This window comes from Colletotrichum fioriniae (genome assembly GCF_027942845.1).
Source record: "Colletotrichum fioriniae strain IMI 355084 chromosome Unknown scaffold_1, whole genome shotgun sequence".
In the NCBI taxonomy this organism is placed as follows: Eukaryota; Fungi; Ascomycota; class Sordariomycetes; order Glomerellales; family Glomerellaceae; genus Colletotrichum; species Colletotrichum fioriniae.
The window spans coordinates 3,609,479-3,625,600 of record NW_027076837.1 but is presented as its reverse complement, the minus strand read 5'-3'; the positions used below and the strand labels follow the sequence as shown (position 1 = coordinate 3,625,600).

At 52.8% G+C, this 16,122-nt stretch overlaps 3 protein-coding genes across 3 annotated transcripts; 1 reads left to right on the top strand and 2 right to left on the bottom strand.

The window, feature by feature from the left end:
* Nucleotides 1–2,729: 2,729 nt before the first annotated feature.
* On the bottom strand, nucleotides 2,730–3,886 carry N0V96_000920 (uncharacterized protein; the record flags this gene model as incomplete). Its single annotated transcript, XM_053198124.1, has 2 exons — nucleotides 2,730–3,598; nucleotides 3,688–3,886. The coding sequence occupies 2 exons, from the start codon at nucleotides 3,884–3,886 to the stop codon at nucleotides 2,730–2,732; spliced, it is 1,068 nt and encodes a 355-aa protein (XP_053044462.1).
* Nucleotides 3,887–10,230: 6,344 nt separating this feature from the next.
* Nucleotides 10,231–12,132, top strand: N0V96_000919 (uncharacterized protein; the record flags this gene model as incomplete). Its single annotated transcript, XM_053198125.1, has 2 exons — nucleotides 10,231–10,685; nucleotides 10,743–12,132. 2 exons carry the CDS (start codon nucleotides 10,231–10,233, stop codon nucleotides 12,130–12,132), a joined length of 1,845 nt encoding a protein of 614 aa, XP_053044463.1.
* Nucleotides 12,133–13,563: 1,431 nt separating this feature from the next.
* N0V96_000918 (uncharacterized protein) lies at nucleotides 13,564–15,009 on the bottom strand (the record flags this gene model as incomplete). The annotated part of the gene is made up of 5 exons (XM_053198126.1): nucleotides 13,564–14,071; nucleotides 14,131–14,584; nucleotides 14,641–14,677; nucleotides 14,744–14,769; nucleotides 14,835–15,009. 5 exons carry the CDS (start codon nucleotides 15,007–15,009, stop codon nucleotides 13,564–13,566), a joined length of 1,200 nt encoding a protein of 399 aa, XP_053044464.1.
* Nucleotides 15,010–16,122: the final 1,113 nt, after the last annotated feature.

Genomic DNA, 16,122 nt, shown 5'->3' with positions numbered 1-16,122 from the left:
GCACGAATGGAATCTCCAGACCATAGCTTGCGCTTGACCTTGGAAAGGAAATTCTATAGAAGGGTTCTATTGTGGCAAATAGAAACATGCCGAATGCTCGGATGGTCCTCCTTACTATTGCATGTACCTTGTTGATCGTTCATAATCCTGACCAGATGGACCCAACCTGTTCCAGTGGCCAAGTGAGAAAATCCCGGTGACTATCCTCAAGTATCGCGTAAACGCCATTGATGACCTGAAGCGACCAGCCCTCCATGAACCAGTGATGTTCTAGTTGCTGCAGCAGGACAGCATAGTACCCGAGTAGAACCAGGGATACGGGGTCTCTTCTCTCTATAGACGATACAAAGTCATCCTCAAGCTCATACAGCCAGCCGTAGATAATGGAAGGGATCTGTTCGTTGTCGACTTTTGGCTCATCGGATGCAGTAAATAGCTTCCGGTAACATTGTTTCAGGTGGGTTAAAGCAGGCCGATGAATACTGTCTTCCGCAGCATATACCTTGTCCACGAGCTCTTCAATCTCGGCCAGAGGCTTCTTCCAATGCAGTTCGAGCGATCTTACGCTAAGAGCTGAAAGTTTTGGTTCGCTCCATGTCGAACTACCACAGAGTAGAGCAGTTGAAGCACCTTTCCTGATATTTTCTAATCCTGTCGTGCTGATTACGATCTTCACTCCTCGCATCAACGCCCACCATGATACTTCGTCTTCCTCGGCGGCGATAAGTAAGATGTTCCCCGGTGATGGATCTCTAGCGAAAGAAGACAGACTGATTAAGACTGTAGCGTAGTATAGTGCCTCCGAATTCTCGTCATTGACCTGCGCGAGCATGGCCGCCACTTCTGGGAATGCCGCTTCTGCATGGTCTTCTGCTAGGCGGTGGTAGTACCCCGCTTGATCGGGTCGTAGTCGGTAGAGGTGTCGGGCGGTGATTGATAGGACCATTCGCATGACGCAGTCGTACTTGAAACCGAGGGGTGGAACCACATCCCTAAAGATTTGGGGGTCTCCTAGGGTTATCGACGTATGACACATGTAGTAGTGTAGGAGTTCGAGGCTCTGGATATCGAGAATACAGGCATTGTGCAAAAGGGGATCGATGTAACACGAGGGCGTAGGAGTCTGGTCGTATTCTGATTCCATATCGGAGGCCGTCGGGGTAGGAAGGTCTGTGGCGGGTTGGCTGTCTTCGTGCTGTCGAATTCGTTTTCCATGACGCTCGTCGTCCCCTGGGGACGTGGAAGTCTGCCCCTTTGTAGATGCAGATAGATAGTCGCATTTCATTGAAAACCTCACGCAGTTGGTGCACTCGGGGTGTATCTCATCGCACTGTTCAACAAGCATGTCAGCTGGGCAGCTCGATAATAGCCAGGGGCGTTTTCCTTTTCTGGCGATGTTGGTCTGATGAATGTAATTTGGCCAGACCTTGACTTTGCGTCTTTTGCAGTTTTGACAACCATTTCTAGACTTTTTGTGCGATCTTCTCTTGTTTTTGCGACACGACCCGCAGCAACAACCTCCAGTCCGTGTGGTTGTCGAGGAGGAACCTGAGCAAATGTCGATGTCTTCGCCTGCCATAGTCACCGGTGGATGTTTCAACTTTTGTTTCTTTCAGCACTTCACTCCTCCAAGAAACAATGTAAAGGTGATAGCAAAGATGTTTCCAAGGCTGTTCAGGGCACCTTTCTGTCGCGTTGCTGAAGCTGGAGACCGTGCTCATGGGCCGGCGCGATTCGCATCCTGTGGGCGTGCTGCGTCTTCGAGAGGTTGTAAGCTCGGTCGTGCGTTCCGACGACGGGATCTAATTCCGTCGCGAAAAAGCATATTGTAGAGATGAGCAGAACAACCTAGCTTTATTGTGGTTGACAGAAAACAAGCCTTTAACCAGTTCGTCGTATTGAATACGAAAATCCTCCGACGAGCGTCGATCATTGGATGACTTGTCTGGGGCCTCGGGATTTCTTACCGTCTTCTCCACTCACGCGGAGTCAATGCCAAAGAACCCCCACGGGGCTGGTCTGGTTGGTTCGAGGACATCATCGCACAAGCGTTGAAGCCACAGGGGAGATTCTTTGAGACATCTGAGGCCATGTGAATGCTTCAGGCTGCCTTCCACATTTGCCTCACGTTCTTGATAAAATTATGGACTTTCAAGGCACAAGCAGGAGCTCATGTTGATGAACCATGATGCTTAAGATAGTCGTTGGCGTATTTGTCACACTAGGCGGCCGATGACCTCCATGGCTCGAAACGTGTTCGGTTTTTCTCATGATCTATAATCAGTCCGATTGGATACACCAATCCTACATCTTATACTAGCATACCTATAGACAGGCCGGACCTCGCAAATCGCATTGCGTGGGGTGAGCTGACGGGGAATGCAGGTAGGAAGGTGATCAATTCTAAATTGCCTAAACTGAGTGGCTGAGCTTGACTCAACACACTAGCAGTACACGTAGATATCATCAGTCACCGATGTCATCGCAAAGCCTTGGGGAAATGACGAGGTGCACTTGAATAGCAGCTGATCTTACTCAGTTCTTACTTCGAAATAACACCAACTGAATTAAGTGACCGTGCCTCATGTTCCTGAACACCATACCCTTAGCGGGTTGCGAGAGTCCTTGATTTGTTCCAGTGCTCGTCGGAACGTTGCGGCTTATTTGATCTTTTGCTCATTGATGCTTGTTCATCTCATTCCGGGGGAGGACTATCACGCACTTCTCATTCAAGCCAGAACATTATCAAGAGCATCGCCTGCCTGCCACCTCCGGATGTTATCCGCCTGTTGCTCATACCATGCGTTCAAGGTACTCTCCTCAACGTAACCCATGTGAGGTGTCAGAAGCACCCTGCTACGGCCATCACGGCCCCATTCGGTCGACCGCCACTCACTGTCCACAGGCAACGGCTCGAGGTTGAACACGTCCAAGGCACAACCCCTGATACCGCCCTTCTTCAAGACGTCAAGAAGATCCTTCTCGACTACGAGAGGGCCGCGAGACGTGTTGATGAACAACGCCGACTTCTTCATCTTGGAGAGGTCATCCGCATTGATGAGCCCTCTAGATCGGTCTGACAGCACAATGTGAACGCTGAGAACGTCAGCAGTGCTGAAGAGCTCTTCCCGGCTGACTGCCTTGAAAGTGCCCACCGGCAAGCCCTCCGCCTTCGCTTTCTCATCGGCAGCTTCTTGTGTCAGATTCGTGCTCCAAGCAATGACGTTCATACCAAACGCCAGGTGCATAATCTTTGCCGTCGAAACTCCGAGACGGCCCAGTCCGACGACACCGAAAGTCTTGCCTGTCATGCCTATGGCGACGTCTGTCTGCCACAAGCCAGACTTGACAGCAAGGTCATCGGCGGCAATGTTCCTTGCTAGCGAAAGGATAAGAGTCACGCAGTGCTGGGTCGTGCTGTTCGTGCCGGCCTGATTGACTGTCGCTTTGTCAACAGTGCCAGCGACGGGGATGCCGCGGTCTTTGAAGGCTGGGAGGTCGAGACCCTTGTTACGCAGACCCGTGGAGAGAAGAAGCTTGAGGTTAGGCAATCTTCCGATGAGATCCTTGGGAAACGGAGTGCGTTCCCTCATGGTACCTGGTGATTTGTGTTAGCTTGCGTTATAAACTCATGAAGACAACGGAGATGTTGCCACTGTATGGATGGAAATGGGGCGTGATGATTACAGAGAACATCGAAAGGCTCCAGCCTCGATACCAATGCATCCTTGGCGTATTCAGGGGTCTCGGGATGATTGTAGGGCAGCAGGGTGTCCTTGAAAGTGGTGACATTGAACAACGATTTATCCAGCTTGCTGAAGTGGGGTTCCGAGAGGCCCTGGTAGTCGTCCAAGACGGCGATCTTGAGTTGCGTGACCTGTACCATGGTTGCTAGGTATCTAGACGAGGTAAGATAACTAGCGGGAGTGCAAAGGCGTTGTCCGGGATGCAGGGATTCACGGCGTGTGAACGACGAAGTTGACCGGCTAAGAGGGGTCGTCAGAGAACTGATGCGGATTGGGTAGCGATATGGCCTCATGCAGAAGTTGAAGCGGCGCAGTATCGACTATGGGAAAGATGATAGCGAGTTATTATTCTGAGTTCACGAGGAGGATTGATGATTTCAAGGTGTTCCGGGCGATGGTGACTCAATTCGGCATCTCCAAGTCGGCTTGGAGATCTTGGTGGGGCGTATGTACTCTGTATGGATTCGCAGTCGGCGGTTTGGAGGTGAACGTGCATATGCAGCCTTACTCGACAGCCAGACAATGGAAATGAAAGCTTTCGAATGGAGGTAAGTCTTGCTCCAAGTGTGGTTGAACGAGATGTTGTTCTCTCATGACACCAGTTGTCAATGTCACGAATAGTTCTCAATTCACTCGAAGACCATCTAATACCCTGGTGGAGGGGTAAAACATTAGCCACCCAGAAGGCGTCTTCGTGGGGTTAGATGAGGGGAAGAGACCGATCCGGTACCGAAAACCCGAGTTTGTGTTCTTCGGTTTATTAAGCAGTAGAGATTACAAAGCCTTTATCGACATGATTGGAATAGATATCCAAATGATAATTGCCATCTCATCTTCATAAGACAATGCTTGACATTCATTCCAACCGCCGCGAGTGCTCCTTTCTGATGGTCAGTCTGTCAAAACTCCAGCCTCAGTAAGTCGGCGAGTCGGGACATATCGGCATTCAGGCCGGGATTTTACGACTGACGAATTATCTAATCAAGTCTAGTCATAGCCTTTGGTAAGACAGCCTGCTATCTCTTGCTTACGTATGTATTCGATGTTTCTCTCACCCACATTCCTGGCCCCTAAGCTCTCCAGGGTGGTGGCCAGACCACTCGGTGCCCTCTGAAAGACTCTCCATCGCGCTCACTAGTCATGGGCTACCCATGAGGGCCAACCTGGAGATGGGATGGAGATTGCCCGGAGGTTTGTGGAGTTGACGTTTAGCTACCCAAACAACGGCGCCTAGCTAACCTTGCGTCCCCAAGTCCCTGACCGCTCCGTTCTGGAGACAGTGAACTGAACTTTGAACTTTGGAGACTCAAGAGGGTCTCTTCACGTTGTTTCTCGGACCATTGCGAATGACGCCATCGACTAGCGTCGCACCAGAGGAAAATATTTGCTAACAGAATTTGACAGATTCACCAACAAAGGTAGGAGGATGGCGAACGCCGGGCAGTCAAACGGAGGTCGGAGGTGAATGCCTATTCTTGCGCGACGGTGACAATGCTGAGGTTCTCACCCTGATACGGACTGCCAATGTCCGTCTTCATCCCGTCCGGCTCTTCGCTTCTAGTTCTGTGTTACTGGCACGCGGGCCGCGGCTGGCGTATCTGAATCTGAATACCAAGAAATATGAACACTTCAGAAGTTCCTCGCCAAGCAGCCCAAAGCATCCATCAGTGCGGACCAAGTCGGTTGATCGATTGGTTGCCGCCAAGTCGGTCCAACTCAACTGACAAATGATGCCTTTCTGGTAGGTTGGTTTGCGGGTGGCCAGGTACTGCATCCTCTCACCTGATTCTGGAATCTGAATTCCTTGGTGTAGCTGATGATGAGATTTGCCTCCTTTCTGATGAATTGTAAAATTTGACCATTCATATCATAAGAAGCAATCACTAAAGTACCACAGTACCTACGAAAAGTAGTTGTAGCTAGGTATTATCAATGATGAATCAAGATTGACCCCAGACTATGGGGGGGCACTTAGCGTAGGGTCTCAGTCACCGCGCTCGTCGCTGATCGCTCGTACAAAATGTAACGTGATGTCGACAACAAGCTTTGCCAGCCCTCTCGGCCGTTCTCTCCGTGTGTCTCTATCAAGTCTCGGCTCTGCTCTCGGCGCTGCCGTCTGTTCTTGGAGCCTGAAGGCCGCTGCGCCCAGCGCGCCCATCCCGTCGCGGCGTCGCCTTGACTCAACGCTCTCACTGTTCTCATGAAGCGCCATGGCGCCCGCAAGCAATGTCAAGCATTTGCCGTTGCAAGCCTCTGCTAGCCTTGCAGCCTTCAGCTAGGCAAAAGCTCGGCGAAACTGGGCATTTTCTGGACAGAGTTGTGCGGCGCGACAAAAACAGACATCCTGATAAACCTCCCCGCCGTGCCGCCCTCACGTCTTACCGCGACGGGACATGGCTCGCACGTTATGAGAAACTGGCGCTCGGGGAGGCACGCGGAGAGTTTCCAGGGCCCTCTGGCGCTCGTAAACCCGTTCAAGCCCCCCGGACGCCACCTGCGTCGTGCTAACCAGGGGGACTTGTCCTCGCATTCTCACCCGTCCTACCCGTCACTGACGACTCCATTGCCGTGCAGGCGTTCGTCCCAATGAAAGATACCTCTCCTACACCCCCTGGTTTGTGTGGCTTGCAATTAATCTTGGATTTCGATGTTGCCTCGTGAAACTCGATTTCTGAGCTCGACGGCGTGAATGACAACTGGAGACAATGAGCCCACCGAGGTTTGAGGCAGGAGGTACAATACCAACAGGATGGACAGAGTCTATTAGAAGGTGCCCATGAGAACTTATGAGGGCTATCGGTTCCCTAGTAAAGCCTACCACCCCGTTATCAAGACAATTGCAATGTGATTCCTATTCGTACTAGTAGTGGTCTGGTATCGGCGGGTCTCGGGCTTCGTCCCGCTCTGGACGACTCGAGAGGCTACGATATCCAAGGTAGCGGCCAAGAAGAATGAAGTGAATGATCATAATCGTGTGAGGATCTCTCAAGCTGTACAAAGTGCTCCCTTTAGACCACCAGTCGACAACCCGGATATAATTCAGGCAGGCTTCTATTCGTTATTCCCTCTTATCGGAAGTTCGGCCAGCCGTGGGTTAGCTGAAGCCTGAAGGATTGGCGAGAGGGCTGGTTCGTGGGACATTGCCGTGCTGATTGCATGCGACATCCCGCGTCGCACATGCTGTGAGTGGTGCGCCCATCTCTACTCAGGCCACTGGTAATCTGACAATCTGGCAACCCACACCCATCTGAGAGGGAGACCTGGGTCGCCCGACCTCTCAGACTTCAGGTTCAATGTTCCCATCGTGTCGGCGTCTGTCTGGCCCGTGCAGTGGTTGCCCCCATGGAGGAAGTGCAGAAAGTAGACACGCGACACCGAGACCACTGCCCTACCCATCACCTTGGTGCTGTGTACGGAGTTTGCTGCGTGCGGGCTTTGATCCATCATCTCGCGGGGTTCAATATGAGAATGAGAGAGGCGAACTTTTGAAGAGAAGCCTCGGCGGCGCTACTGGTGTATACTAGCAACCCAAACATGAAGCCAAGAAGACAAGCAATGAGGCGAAGCTTGGAGCATGCTTGCAACCGAGTCTTGGCTCTGGACGAAAACGAGGGAGACGGAGACGGGGGCACTTTTGAAGAGGCCAACTCGCTAGGACATGAAGCCAAGACCGTATATTTCATTGCCCGTTGTCTGGGCGGTCGTGAAGGGAATACCACCTTTCCTTTTGGTCTCTTGAACCCCATATAATCCTGTGGGCACATGTCAAGTGTCATCTCTGGAGTAAGAAGCCGTGCCCGTTGCCATTGCCCAGGAGTCTGGCACCGTTGACTAAGAGACCTTCCGGGCATTGGGGTGTCTGGGCGGGCTTCCGCTCCCACATTCCCCCAAACTCCCCAAGTCCCAACGACGCCAGTCCTTCAAGTCTGCACAATTTCGGCGGTATCCAGTGGATCGTAAGCAGTCCGATACGATTCTCCCGTCCGACTGGTCCATCTCAAGAGCCAGAAGCTGATCCATCATCCAAAAGGACCTTTCGATGGGGCCGTTCCAAGAACTGCAGACAAAAATCCCCCGGGGTGTCTGGCTGAACCGGCTATAGCCTCGCTCCGGAACCAACCAAACAGGGGAGGACGTGGGCGTCGCGACATTAAGCTCATGGGCCATTGCTACGGCTCTTATCGTTTGGGAAGGTCGCCGGGGGACTAGTGCCACGGCAGAGAGCTGCAACTAAAGTGTTTGACCGGACTATTCCATGCGGTCCATCTGTGAGCAACCAGCTGTACTAGGAACGCGTACGCAGACTGTGGGTAGCACGACGCGACTTTATCTGGAGGAGTTGAAGTGTAGGAAGAGATGAGAGAGAAACCGCATTTTCAGTCAGCTAGATAGCTAGATAGGTAGAGTCAAACTACGCACGAGACTAAACGGTATCATCGTCTGCAAAAGTAGAAAGAGAGTCATGATGGGCACATGCGGCATTCCTCGGCCTTTGCCTTCGTTTGCAAACTCAATTGCCCATTCAACCCCTCTCCAGCCCTAAGCCAAGACCGTTTACACCCATTCAACCACTACGGTGGCCTCGGTAGCAGCATCACCTTCCCTTTCCCGTGCCCTAGATGAGTCTTGGCAGAGCGTATCATGAACGAGGGGGGGGGCGGCGATGATTTGAGATGCGCCTTCGCATCATCGGGCATCCCCTCCCAAACTTCACCAATCGACTAGTGATCCGTTCATTGGTAACGACTACGGAGTACTGTGTAGATTTAGTAGAATTGAACAATGCGATTCGTAGTGTACTAAAAAAGGCCCCTAATCAACGGCAATCCTTCGCGTGGCGCATTAACGAATCAAGACCTCGGCGTGGCACTCGGTTATCACCAGGCCACCCACCCCCTATGCTCTCCCTTCCCGTCCATCGTGCAGGACGGCGTCAGGCATACCAGGACCAACTTTGTTCTCGAAGCCACGCCAGAAGCCAAGTCGCAGCTAGGCCTGCGGCAGGCTTCAGGCTGGCGCTCTCCCGTGAGCCGAAGTGAACGCCAAAACACGTCTGGTCATTGATGTTACACCACCACACCAACACTGGCAACACAGAGCCAACGAGCATTTTTTTCGTGCCAACACTGATAGAGAAGTCAGGTCCGGGAGACGCGCCAATGAAGATGCTCGATGAGATGGGGTGGCGGCGATGCCAAGGTCGATCAACGTTACCGCCGAGCCCCTTGGCTGTCGCATTTCACCGTCCAAGGGACTCAAGCTCTCACCACTTTGTCGCTCTGCTGGCTGACTTTTCCCGAGTCTGGCAGGCAGATTCTGCAACCTGCTGATATCAGATAGAGCCGGCCGAGTTCAGCTGTTTGCCCGGGTTCCACGACGCGCGAATCAGATGCTCTCCCCAGAGTGTGTATGCAACAAGGCGAACTCAACTCTGGCTGTCTCTCTCCCACTCTGTCTCTCATCTCTGGTGTTAACCCCAGACCGACACCAGCTACGCCGCCGCCTATCTGCTACTCTCTGATCCTCGACCTGCCTAATCGGGCCATTTGTCCTGAGCCCATCACGGTCCATCATATCCATCAGGGCCCATCGTCTTCCTCTCGTTGGAGCTGCCCACCACCCACAACTGGTGTCTGTCTCGGTCCAGCCTGGCGTGGAATCCGTGGACTCTCACCTGTGGGATCGTTCTGTTGCAACAGATCCCTTCAGCTTTTCCCTGCGACCTGCATCGTCCTGCGCGCGCTGGCCGCCTGTCTCCGGTTCTGATCCCCCCTGCACCGTCCCAAACGCCCGACCTTGACCCCGTCGTCCCCGACGTTATTATCTTCGTGGTGTGGTACTCCGCGTTTCTCTGTTCTTTGCAACACAACCAAGTAGAGAAAGAGGTAGCGTGTATGGTATCCTCTCGTGTCCTGTCCCGTGGCGACGGTTCTGGGCGAGATGGACGGTCCCCTCTCTTCCTTCTCGACGGCTCCGTCGACGCCCACGCACGAACCCTGGACCCAGGAACCTTGTTGACATCGAGGCAAACCTTACCTCCTCCACGATTGGCCCGTCCCATGCCATCCCATGCCACCACCGTCTTCCCTCCGTGCTAGACGTCTGCCCATGTCCATGTCATCCAACCCCCGTCCTTTCCCCACCACGTCCAGGCGCTAGAGTATCTCGCCCATGTCTGTGTATCTGCGGATACCTACCGGCTGCCGAATGCAGCTGTGATGCGACCTCCTGCTGTCGCGGACCCGGGAATATAAAGCATCTCTCATGAGACGCTCCCTCACTCATGGCTCTCTCCTTCCCTCCTCTCTCGCGATCAGCAGCCCTTCATCCACGGCCAACAGCTCAGGTCCAAGTTTGACCCACCTGTCAATTTGCTGTCAAAGACTCGTTAACTCGTGTCTTTCGCTATCATCACTCGCGGAGCCTCTTGTACCAAACCTCTGGTTCCTCACCCCGCTCCAGAAACTTTCCTCCAACTCAAGCCATGAGTAACGCCGGAGGCCTTCAGGACGATGTCCTGGCCAAGGCTCACGTTCCCCAGGCCACTGTGCAGGGCACCTCGAAGGAGACTCGCGGCTCATTCGACGTGACCGCCGCCGCCGCCCCTCCCCTCGAAGACAACTACTACGACTCCAAGTCCGACGATGACTACGAGGATAAGCCCACCGAGGAGGAGTTGAACACGCTTCGCCGTGTCTCGGGTCCCATTCACTGGGGTATCTACACCATCGCCTTCGCCGAGCTTTGCGAGCGTTTCTCATACTACGGTTCCTCCGTCTTGTACACCAACTTCGTCATGCGACCCCTTCCTCCGGGTTCGACGACCGGCGCCACTTACGGCGCTGATATCCCCGCCGGTGCCTTGGGCATGGGTCAGAGAGCCTCTCAGGGTGTCTCTTTGGTGAACCAGTTCTGGGCTTACCTCGTTCCCCTTTTCGGGTATGTTGCTTCATGTGAATCCTTGCCGAAAAAATAGAGACTGACTAGTTAATCCAGTGGTTGGTTGGCCGACTCCAAGCTGGGTCGTTACAAGGTCATTCACATCGCCATCGCCGTTTCCACTGTCGCTCACATTATCCTGACTGTCGCCGCCGCTCCCTCCGTCATCTCCAAGGGCAAGGTCGCCTTCGCCCCGTTCTTCCTCGGTCTCTTCACTCTTTGCTGCGGTACTGGTCTGTTCAAGGCGAACATTTCTCCCCTGCTCGCTGAGCAGAACAAGGACACCCGCATGCGCGTTGAGACCCGCGGCGGCGAGCGTGTCATTGTCGACCCCTCCGTCACCAACACCCGTATCTTCCTGTGGTTCTACTTTGCCATCAACTGCGGTGCCGTCAGCGGTCAGATCTCCATGGTCTTCGTTGAGAAATACCACAGCTTCTGGCTGGCCTTCCTCCTGCCCACCATCCTCTTCCTCATCTGCCCCGTTGTCCTCTGGTCCAACAAGAAGAAGTACCACCTCACTCCCCCTACCGGCTCCGTTCTCGAGAAGTTCTTCCGCATGTCCAACTTTGCTGCGAAGCGCTCTGGCGGTATCACCAAGCTGAACTGGGAGAACGCGAAGCCCAGCAACGTCCCCGTTGCTGAGCGCCCCGGCTGGTTGACTTACGATGACGCCTGGGTTGACGAAGTCCGCCGTGGTCTCAAGGCCTGCAAGGTCTTCCTCTTCCTGCCCATCTTCTTCCTCGCCTACAACCAAATGACCAACAACTTGACCTCCCAGGCTGGTTCTATGGTCCTGAACGGTGCCCCCAACGATGTTATCCAGAACTTGAACCCCCTCTCCATCATCATCATGATCCCCATCCTTGATCACCTTGTCTACCCCGGTTTCCGCAAGATGGGTTTCAACTTCACTCCCATCAAGCGTATGACCACTGGTTTCTTCTTCGCCGCCGCCGCCATGGTTGCCGCCACCGTCATGCAGCACTACATCTACCAGATGTCTCCTTGCGGCAACCTGGCCACCATCTGCGAGGAGGGTCCTGCTCCCATCAACGTCTGGGCTCAGTGTCTCCCCTACGTTTTCGTCGGTCTCGCTGAGATCTTCACCAACGTCACCTCGTACGAGTACGCTTTCTCCAAGGCCCCCGAGAACATGAAGTCCCTTGTCATGTCCGTCAACTTGGCCATGAGTGCCGTCTCTGCGGCCATCGGCCAGGCCTGGACTCCTCTGTCCGAGGACCCCCTCCTCGTCTGGAACTACGCCTCCGTCGCCATCATCGCCTTCCTCGGTGGTGTCGCCTTCTGGTTCTGCTTCAAGCACCTTGACGGGGAGGAGGACGAGCTCAACCAGCTCAAGAAGACCAAGTTCCTTGGCTCCAACCAGCCCACTGCCGCGGCTCAGGACGACCAGGTCGCCCAGGCCCAAGTTTCTGAGAAGGTTTAAACCACTTATACCCAGAAATGTCCATGCTCTGCTTCTCCCTGTGAAGGAGCGTGTGTAACCTCATTTGGTTGTATGATTTCCCGCGTCAAATGATTCCCCGGCAGTTGGTCTTGCGGACTGGCTGTCAATACTCCTAGTTAGACAAGTGCACGATAATGCATATAATGAAAATACCTATTCCCCACGCATCAGTCTTATCGTGGTCAAAATGTGACTAAGCTTACTCGAATGAATCAAAGTGCCGTTTATCTGTTGTTGAGGGTTCCAGGCCAACACCGTGTAGATCAGCCGGTAAAAGAAATGCCTTTCCTGTCTGTTCTTGTCTAGTCTAAGGTAATTCCGTTTTCGTTATAAGCTGACGCAACGCCGAACTAGGCAAATGTGGTTAACGAACCTTACCTAAGTAATTGCCATTAGGCTTGTACAGACTAGCGTCGCTTGCGGCCAAATGAGATTTCTCGTCTTCCCATTAGCTGTAAGAACGAGATTGACACAGTTGATGTCCAGCAATCTCTTCCTTTCTAGTGTGTCCCAAACGTCATCCAGAATAATAGGCCGATATCATAATGACTTCAAACCACAGTGCTGAGCGTACCAATGACTGGCCAAGGTCATTCACTTCGAGCACTCTTGTGATGAAATTGAGTCAAGCTGCGAGCCTGCGTGCGTGGGTGGACCTGGGTAAGCGGATGGTGGGCACTTGCGAGTATTACATGCGCCATCTAGTATTCGTTCAGATCTTCGTCATCCGGAACATCCCAATCCTGCTTTGTGGCCACGACCCAGCGGCTGGCTTTCTTCAAGTGCGCGAGGGTTAAAGCCTGGATCTGGAAACTTTCTAAGCAGCAATAGCCTGTCATCCTCAACGGGAGGGTTGGAATACACATCGGGACCTACCGAAATAGGCACGCCGCGAGACTGTTCTCTAATAGAAGAGAAGCAATTCTCGGGCATGCCGAAGGATTTGGATCTTAGACATAAGCTCCAGAGGGTGCGCAACAGAAAGCCTCGAGTCAAATATTAGACATGGACCGAGGAGAGAGCACAATCAGAATAAGCTTTGCTTTCAGGGCACAAAAATAGTGTACAAGTCCACATGTGATGCGATGGAAGGCAAAAATATCAGGTGCAAATAGAAACCATCGAAAGTTATTCTCTAGTCTGTTTCTCAGAGCGTACTGCATACCTAGGTTGACAAGCACTTCGGGTTGGCTTCAGGGCGATGACGCGCAGGAAGTGTGACTTCTCGATGAACTGGAATTTGTGGATCGTTGTTTCTGTTCGTTTACACTATGATAAAGGAAAAGGTATTACGCTTATACTTTTGGGTGGTAGCCCGGGATATCTCGATGTTGCTTTGACTTAAGAAATCGAACGCTGCCCCTGAACTCCAGCTCTTGTCCAACATTGAGTCATCATACAAATTTCTTCTCAGACTATGGCCCCCTTGCTCAAAGGTTTCTCCCCGGTCCTGAAATCAGTCGAAGACCGAGAATCGTCCCCGACGCTGGTATTTGACTCGTATGTCAGGTTGACATTGGTTGTGCGGACAATGCCATTGTATGTCATAATTTCCTCCTCGGACCCAGAAGGTGACGTGCTTCGAATCTCTGTGTGATGTTGCGAGCGCGTCATACGCATGTCCTTCAGTGTGATGTTGTCGCCTTCTCGGACCGTGTTGCGAGGGCGAGAGGAATTCCCGTAGTACTTCAGGCCGCTGCTGCCGGTCTTGCCGGAGCTGATGGCACCGAAGAGCTTCGGCCACCACTTGCGGAACATGGGGCGTAGAGCCGGGGCGGATGCGGAAACGATGGCGAGGTTCACTTCAACAGTGTTGTAAACGACGCCGATGTCATAGAAGGGGTCTTTGTTGGGATCCGGGGGCACGTAGAAGAGCTTGTAAATAGCCACGAGGCGGATGATAGCGACGACGGTGACGCTGGTAGAGGACTTGTTAGCTCGGGGCAAGATTTTCGAAACCACAGATGTAAAGCTTACACTGCACCAACCAAGAAGACGCAGATGACAGCGATCTTCGCGCCCATGGGCATCTTTAAGCCCAGGAAGATCCAGAACGGCAACAACAGAACCAGCACATCCATCAAGACATTGAGACAAGATATCGAAACGTGGAAAGAGTTGTCGACACATCGAGCAGACGCTCGTACGAGAGGATCCCAGTTGGCCTCAATTGGTAGGCACTGAAGAAGAGCGACGAGGAAGATGGCAGTGGCCATGGCGGCATTGGCGATATTCAAGCCGTGGATGGTCCATCGAACGCCAGGCTTCTGTCCTCCAAGACGCAGAAGGAAAACCAAGATCGAGGCTCTGACGAAGGCCAACACAGGGTTGTAGAACATTTGTGCCATGAAGAACCACCACATGGCAGGTGACGAGTTGAAGGGTTGGGGAACATCAACGGCATGGTATCCGAAGTACATGAGCTTGATGTCTAGGCAGAGTTTAGTACACAAACGAGGCAACGAGAAGGCTCGGCGAAGCACTTACACATATAGAATGGTGGCGTCATACACACTGCGCATAGCTAGAAACTTCGTTAGCCAACAAGACCCTTTCCATTGTTGTTCTTCATTCGTTCGAATTTGCGTACCACTGCCATGCCGCATAACCAGTCGTCTAGTTCAAGTGTTAGCCCCCATGATTTTCCGACTGGCATAAAACCTGCTCCTCGGCCAACGTACCAAGACCCCATTGTCTAGTCGTAAGTCTGCTGTATGTTCGAGCTCCAAACACAACTATCGAAAGCGCCGGAAAGAAGAATGTGATGAAGATGGCGGCTTGCTGATGGGGCGGAGTCGGTATCGTCAATACGTCCGGGTGCTCAGGGCGCCGAGCAACAATCGAAGCATACTCCATGTTGAAAGATGGATGAATGGATATGATATGTAATCAGGCCTGCAAGAAGCAGCCGGGCTGCCTTGTAAAAGGAAGATCGGCCCCCAAGGCGAAGCTTTGACTGGCTCCTCAGTTGATGAGTCGTGCTGTCCAGTCCCAGGGCGCCGGGTCGTCGTGGGTAAGAGCCAAGAAATCTCACTGTCGACCAAAGCGAACCAGGAGAGAAGAGCGGTCAGATCGAGGGTAGCAGCGGGAGACAGGAAGGACCCTTTTCTTTATGTAGATCTCTGTGTCTTATTGAGAGGGTGATCCACGATGTCGCCACAGTTTCCCCCTCTCCGGGAAGACTAGGCGCTCCTGCTGCTTGAACCAAGTCGAACGACTGCGCTAAACATGATACACGGGAAAATAAGCTTGACAGGCTCTGAAAGATAACCGTTCACCCGTTGCAGAGTAGAGTTTTCTGCAGATCCCCAATGTAGACGGCGTGATCCTGACTCCTCTCGTGTTCCAAGGGTGGTCTGGAAGGAAGGGAAAGGGGGAGTCGTCTCTAGCTCCGTTTCTCTGCAAGGCACCGTGATCCTCCATCTCGAAGTCTGCATATCATTGGCTTCAGAGACATCTTTGCAACACAAGCGAGCGAACGAGAGAATCTTCTGCTCCCAAAGGTTGGGGCGGAGACGAACAGGAGCAAGGTCCCAGGTTGGAGGATAGTCTAGCCTATGTAGACCCTTGCTCCGCCCGCAAACCTCCGGTAGTGTGCTGCGCGCATATGAAATCCCGAGAGTGTTGAAGATTGCAAAGCCATCAAAGGGCCCCCACGCTGCCATAGTGTTGACTGCCGTTTGCGGCACGGCATGACTAGGCGAGAAGCCTTTTTTAACTTTTGAGACAACTGTTGGTTCACCCGTATGAAGTTGACAAGGCTCCCAAAGTGTCAGTGCTGAATATCAGATTCAAATATTATAGTTACCACCCGCACTGGACTATCAGCCTTAAGATCGGACTATCATCATCACATCAGAAATTTTCAAAGGCAATCTGCAGTCTCCGAGCTTCGGCAACAATTCCAGCTCCAAGGACTCGTTCCTCATGTCGTGCGTTGCATTTCCCTCAGGGGTTCGCATACGTATT